At 50.9% G+C, this 6,620-nt stretch overlaps 1 protein-coding gene across 5 annotated transcripts in view; it reads left to right on the forward strand.

The window, feature by feature from the left end:
- Positions 1-6,620, forward strand: part of SPECC1 (sperm antigen with calponin homology and coiled-coil domains 1) — a 164,463-nt gene that overhangs the window by 107,597 nt on the left and 50,246 nt on the right. The window contains exon 8 of one of the 5 annotated variants that reach the window (XM_039366942.1): positions 4,504-4,797. The exons of the other annotated variants lie outside the window; for them this stretch is intronic. Within the exon in view, the coding sequence (XP_039222876.1) occupies positions 4,504-4,525 (22 nt within the window). The 3' untranslated portion in view covers positions 4,526-4,797. Of the gene's footprint in view, positions 1-4,503; positions 4,798-6,620 lie in introns of those variants that run through there. 5 annotated transcript variants of the gene reach the window in all.

The raw sequence follows: 6,620 nt of genomic DNA on the forward strand, positions 1-6,620 counted from the left end.
GAGGGATGGAGAGTGGAGGGATGGAGGGACTGACGGATGGACAGATGGAAAGATTAGATAAATGGAGGGATGGAAGGTTAGATGGGAGGAGGGATGGAGGAAAAAAAATCACCTTCCCAAACGAGGCGGGAAGAAGACCATCCGATCTGTCCATCTCCGAGGATGCGCCTTCCGTTTAGGAGCCTCGCTTGGTCTGCCCGTCTCCGTCCGTCCGTTCGATTTCCCTCGCCTTTCCGTCTCTCAGGCTTTCGTGTGTTGTTTTTTTGTCGGTTGAATATCGTGGAATTGCCGTCGTTTAATCCCCCAGGGAGGGCTTCGGTTTCCTTTTGAAACTGACCGGGGCTCCTCCTGTGAGCGCGGTAAAAAGCTGCAGGCTTTTCAAGCCCGCGTTGGGGGAATTCGAACCTCGGACCCAAAAAGCAAAACACAGGTAGTTCTCGACTTAACGACCTGCAACCGGGATGAGAATTTCTGTTCTTAAGCAAAGCTGTTCGTCGTACGGGTCTTGCCTGATTTTACGACCTCTTTTAAATTAAGCGAACCGCTACCGTCGTTAAGCGAACCGCATAGTCGTTAAGCAAAGCAGGCTCCCCCCCAATTGACTTTGCCTGTCGGAACCCAGCTGGGAAAGGTCGCCAAGGATGATCACATGACTGCCTAGGAGACGCTGCAACCGTCATAACTACGAATCCAATTTTTTTTTTGATCGCGTAGGGACCACAGGGATGTCGCAACGGCCGCGAAGTGTGAAAAATGGCTTTTTTTCCCCCAGTGCCGTTGTGACTTTGAATCGGCACTAAGCGAGTGGTCGTACGTGGAGGACTACCTGTTATTGTTAACAGCCTGTCCGGGAGGAATTCCATCCCAAAAAATATTTGAACATTTCAGAAAGCTGCAAGGCTACATTCCTTAGGTCTCCATTTCTCTGGTTAAACAGTGTCACTCCTCTGAAAACTGACTCCCCCCCCATACATTTGCCCACCATGAGGACTAGCACCTTGGCTTCCTGCTTAAAACGGAAGCAAGGATTCTTGAGAAAGAAGAGTTGGGGTACTAAACGGGGAACAATGGAGGTGGGTGGGCTTTTGGTAGAGACCGTAGAGTTGTTGTTTTTTATTTATGTTCTATTTGTCTTTTGTAAAGTCGTTCCTAACCCAAGAAAGTTCTGGAAAACCACCACCACCACCACCACCTATTATTACTCCGGTCCTTTTTTTAACCTGTCCGGAAACAAACACGTGCAGATAGACAGTCCCCTTTATTCTTGCACTGACAGAATAACAAGAGATTAGGTAACCTTTATTGTTATTTTTTTTCCTGTGGGTGCAACGGCACACATTAAAAAATGAAATTGAGTGCTTGCTCTCAAAGTGTACACACATACATAGCACCCATTTAAAACATACTATCTACAACAGTGGTTCTCAACCTTTTTAATGCCGCGACCCCCCCCCAACCGGTCGTAAGTCGAGGACTACTCAACCGGTCGTAAGTCGAGGACTACTCAACGGGTGCAGCACCATTTGCAGAATGGGACTTTTGGCGGGCTCAGCAGGGCAGAGACAGCCTGGACAATTCCTATTGGCTTTTGAAAGCCAATAGAATTAGACTCTATTCGAGAGAGGCTATTCTATTGGCTTTCAAAAGCCAATAGAATAAAAGGGAGTAGCACAGCTAAAGAAAAGGGGGGAAAATGACGGACTGCGTTGTTTGGCGACCCCCGTGAAATGGTCGTTCGACCCCAAATGGGGTCCCCACCCACAGGTTGAGAACCACTGATCTACAACATATGTATGCACCTACACCCTTACATAGAAGTAACATATAAATATTATTCACTGTCCATCTTGAATACATAACGGAAGGAGGAAGAGTTGGAAGAGACCTCAAAGGTCATCTAGTCCAACCCCCTTGCTCAGCCAGGAAACCCTATATCATTTTTAGACAAATGGCTGTCCCATCTCTTCAAAACCTCCAGTGATGGAGCACCCACAATTAAACAGAATAGCAGATTTGGAAGGGACCTCGGAGGTCATCTAGTCCAATCCCCTGCTCAGGCAGGAAACCCTATACCATCCCAGACAAATGGTTGTCTAATTTCTTCTTAAAAACCTCCAGTGTTGAAGCATTCACCGCTTCTGGAGGCAGGTTGTTCCACTGGTTAATTGTTCTCACTGCTGGGAAATTTCTCCTTAGTTCCAGGTTGCTTCTCTCTTTGGTTAGTTTCCACCCATTGCTTCTTGTCCTGCCTTTGTGTGTTCTGGAAAATAGATGGACCCCCCCCCTCTCTCCTTTGGGGCAGCCCCTCAAATATTGGAACTCTGCTGTCATGTCACCCTTGGTCCTTCTCTTTGTTAGAGTAGACCAGGGGTAAGGCAACCTTGGCTGTTTTATGACTCTTGGACTTCAACTCCCAGAATTCCTGAGGCAGCATGGCTCAGCATGGAAACCTCTCCCTTTCCCCTCAGCATGGCTAGCTGAGGAATTCTGGGAGTTGAAGTCCACCAGTCATAAAAGAGCCAAGGTTGCCTACCCCTGACCTGTACCATCTCAGACAAGTGACTGTCTAGCCTAAGGGTGGGCAATCTTGGCTCTTTGATGACTCGTGGACTTCAATTCCCAGAATTCCTGAGCCAGCATGGCTCAGCTTGGAAACCTCTCCCTTCCCCTCAGCGTGGCTGGCTCAGGAATTCTGGGAGTTGAAGTCCACCAGTCATGAAGCGGCCATAATTCCCCCATGCTGGCTCAGGAATTCTGGGAGTTGAAGTCCACCAGTCATGAAGGGGGCCATAATTCCCCCATGCTGGCTCAGGAATTCTGGGAGTTGAAATCCACCAGTCATAAAGGGGGGCATAGTTCCCCCATGCTGGCTCAGGAATTCTGGGAGTTGAAGTCCGCGAGTCATGAAGGGGGCCATAGTTCCCCCATACTGGCTCAGGAATTCTGGGAGTTGAAGTCCACGAGTCATGAAGGGGCCATAGTTCCCCCATGCTGGCTCAGGAATTCTGGGAGTTGAAGTCCACCAGTCATAAAAGAGCCAAGGTTGCCTACCCCTGGCGCTAGACAGGAAAAGCCCCCATTGACAAAATGGCTCACTCACACACAATATTTCTCCTTCCCGAGTTTTTTTCCCTCTCTATCTCCGCGCCAGTTCCAATCCGGTGCCCCCCCCCCACCACCCCATTCCTGCTTTTTCTCTCCCCGCAAACACGCGCCCATCAACGCGTAAACGAGCTTCCGTTCCTGGAGCAGCTGGCAAGCTGGACCCGGCCCCGGTTTCCGAAGATCGTCTGAAGCCAAGGTAAGAGATGGTCCACCGATAACACATCCCACTCCCCTCTGCCCATCTAACCCCCCCCCTCCTCATCCGTCCCTCCTCGGCCGATGAATTTTCTCCCCTATCCCAAAAGTCCCCTTTTTTCCCCACGGCAGGTAACCCCCCCCCCTTTCTGTCTTCTAGAGACCCAGTTTGTCGTGTTTGTGTCGCCTCCGTGCGTCTCGTCTGCTGCTCTGCTTCTTTTGCTCCATCCGTCGCCTTGTGTGTTGCCGCTGTCCCGTCTTGCAGAGCGCTGGGAAGCCTTGCGCCCCCCCTCCCCAAATAAAGGGGGCGCTGGTTGAAGGCTTGCCCCCATCCAGGGGCTTTAGCCCCCTCCGTAGGGCTCCGTCGTGGCAGACGGGCGACCGGGCCCATCTTTTGGGTAAGGAGGCACTTGGAGACGGGGTGAATGGCCAGGGGCAGGCGTACAGGCAATCCTCGACTTACGACCGACTTATGGGCCCCCAAATTGCCCGTTTTTTGCTGAGTTTTGTCCCCTTTTACGACCTGTCTTCCCACTGTCGTTAAGCGAGTCACCGCAGCTGTTTAAGTGACTCACATGGTTGTTAAGTGAATCTGCCATTCGCAAAAAGGGGAATCGCGTGACACACACACACACACACACACACACACCCCAGGGACACTGCGATGAGTCAGTTGTGCCCAGCGTCCGAATTCAGAGCTCCCCAATTGGTGTTGCTAAGTGAAACATCGGTGAATATGAGTTTTGCCCCGTTTTACGCCCTGTCTTGCCACCGTTGTTAAGTGAATCGCCGCAGTGGTTAAGCGAGTCACACACGGTCGTTAAGCGAATCCGGCTTCCCCCACTTGACTTGGCTCGTCCGAAGGGGAGCACCTGACCCCCTGGGGGACGCTGCGACCGTCGTAAATACGAGTCAGTTGCCAAACCTCTGAATTTTGATCCCGGGACCCTGGGGGGGGGGATGCTGCAAACGGTCGTAAAGTGGGAAAAAACAGTCCTTTTTACAGTGCCGTGGTAAGTTTGGACGGTCACTAAATGAACGGTCGTAAGTGGAGGACTACCTGGATCTTGCGCTCCCTTCCTAAAGCAGGGGTTATGACTGACTTCACGGTGTGCATCAAAAAAAACCAAAACACCACAATTTGTCCTGGCCGTGATAAAACTCATTTTTTCATTTCTCTCTTCTTCTTTTTTTTCTCTATAGATCTCAAATCCTGGTGAATTAACTCGCTCCGGGAATAATATTCGGCTCCAATTAGAACAGCAAAATCTTCCACTGGAGGAGAAATGTGGTTTTGAGCGAGAAGCATCGGGGCCTGAAGAGAAAATTTAAAAAAAAAAAGCAAAACTCAGAGAAACACCCTCCCCCCCGATCTTTTATTCATTTTAATTTCGGTGGGGTCCATGCTTCTTTCCGACGTTTTTCAGACACGGATGTTTTACGGAATTCCGAAAACTGCTGCTGAGGCAATGCCGGTCATCTCAGGAGTGGATTGAAAAAGGGAGGGGGGGGGCTCTGTGATCTGGGGGGTGGGTGGGTGGGTGGCTTTTCCCGTTCTGCCTGCCTGGCGGTGTTGGCCAGCTCGTCTCAGCGGCCGTAAAGGTTTTTCTGCTCGGGACGGTCCGGATTTAAAACTTCTGCTCTTGCTAGAAAATCTTGTAAGGAACGGTCAAAAGATCTGAAATCTGCAGGCAGGCTGGCAGATTGAAAGGGGGAAGAAGTGGGGGGGATAGATGGGGGGAGAGTCTGGGGTCAGGAGTGACCCCCTTGGGGTCAATGACCCTTTCAGGGTTCTGCGGAAAGGCTTTTTTGCGGCTTTAATTTTGATTTTGGGGGTGTATTTTCCTCCCACGGGTCTTGGCCTAGAATAATAATAATGATGATGATGATGATGATGTTGGAAGGGACCTTGGAGGTCATCTACTCCAATCCCCTGCTCAGGCAGGAAATAGCCTTCCTCCCATTCCGAATCAGAAGAAGGGAAGAGTTGGAAGGGACCTTAGAGGTCATCTAGTCCAACCCCCCTGCTCAGGCAGGAAATATTCTTCCTCCCATTCCGAATCAGAAGAACAGAGTTGGAAGGGACCTTGGAGGTCATCTAGTCCAACCCCCCTGCTCAGGCAGGAAATAGCCTTCCTCCCATTCCGAATCAGAAGAACAGAGTTGGAAGGGGCCTTGGAGGTCATCTAGTCCAACCCCCCTGCTCAGGCAGGAAATAGCCTTCCTCCCATTCCGAATCAGAAGAACAGAGTTGGAAGGGGCCTTGGAGGTCATCTAGTCCAACCCCCCTGCTCAGGCAGGAAATAGCCTTCCTCTCATTCAGAATCAGAAGAACAGAGTTGGAAGGGGTCTTGTAGGTCATCTAGTCTAACCCCCCTGCTCAGGCAGGAAATAGCCTTCCTCCCATTCAGAATCAGAAGAACAGAGTTGGAAGGGGCCTTGGAGGCCATCTAGTCCAACCCTCCCCCCCCCAAGCAGGAGACCCTACACCATATCTGACAGAGGGCAGCCCAGTCTCTTCTTGAAAACTTCCAGTGATGAAACTCCCACAACATCTGGAGGCAACGCCTGTTCCATCGGTTGATTGTTCTCACGGTCAGAAAAAATGTCTGCCACTTTAAGTGGTTTGGACTTCAACTCCCAGCATTCCTCCACCTCTAAAAGTTGCCCAGGGGGGGGAACACCGGCCTGTAGTGTGACCTTTGGGCTCTGAAGCTTCAATCTCCCCCTTGGTTGAGAGAGGTCCCAGATCTGGGGTGCCAAACTGAAGGCGACCACCAGATGGCAGCAAAAGATGCACCAAACAGTCTCTTCTCTCTGGTGGTCAACTACAGTATTGCAGCTCAGATTTGGCCAGCCTCTACTACAGTGGTGGCGAACCTATGGCCCGGGTGCCAGAGGGGGCACTCAGAGCCCTCTCTGTGGGCATGCGCGCCATCGCCCGAGTCCTAGGCCTTCAGCTGGGTTTTATAAAACCTTTTCGCTTTAGGCCTCCGCCTCCATGTGCAAAAAAAAAGAAGTTTCAATCAATCAGTCCATTTCAACTTCTCGCGGGAAAAAAAAACTCTTGCAAAGTTGGAATTGATGGATTGAACTTTTTAGTCCCACCCAGTCTGCCGTTATCGCTGCAGCCACGCCCACCCAATGGGCCACACCCACCCGGCACCCAACGATGCGTAAGTGGGTTTTGGGTTGCAGTCTGGGCACTCGGTCTCTAAAAGGTTCGCCATCACTGCTCTACTACATAAGCGGCCTTCCAACTTGGCAACTTTTAAGATGGATGGACTTCAACTCCCAGAATTCCTCAGCCAGTCCACAAG

This window comes from Crotalus tigris, unplaced genomic scaffold, assembly GCF_016545835.1.
Source record: "Crotalus tigris isolate CLP2741 ecotype Arizona unplaced genomic scaffold, ASM1654583v1 scf7180000020497.760770, whole genome shotgun sequence".
Taxonomy (NCBI): domain Eukaryota; kingdom Metazoa; phylum Chordata; class Lepidosauria; order Squamata; family Viperidae; genus Crotalus; species Crotalus tigris.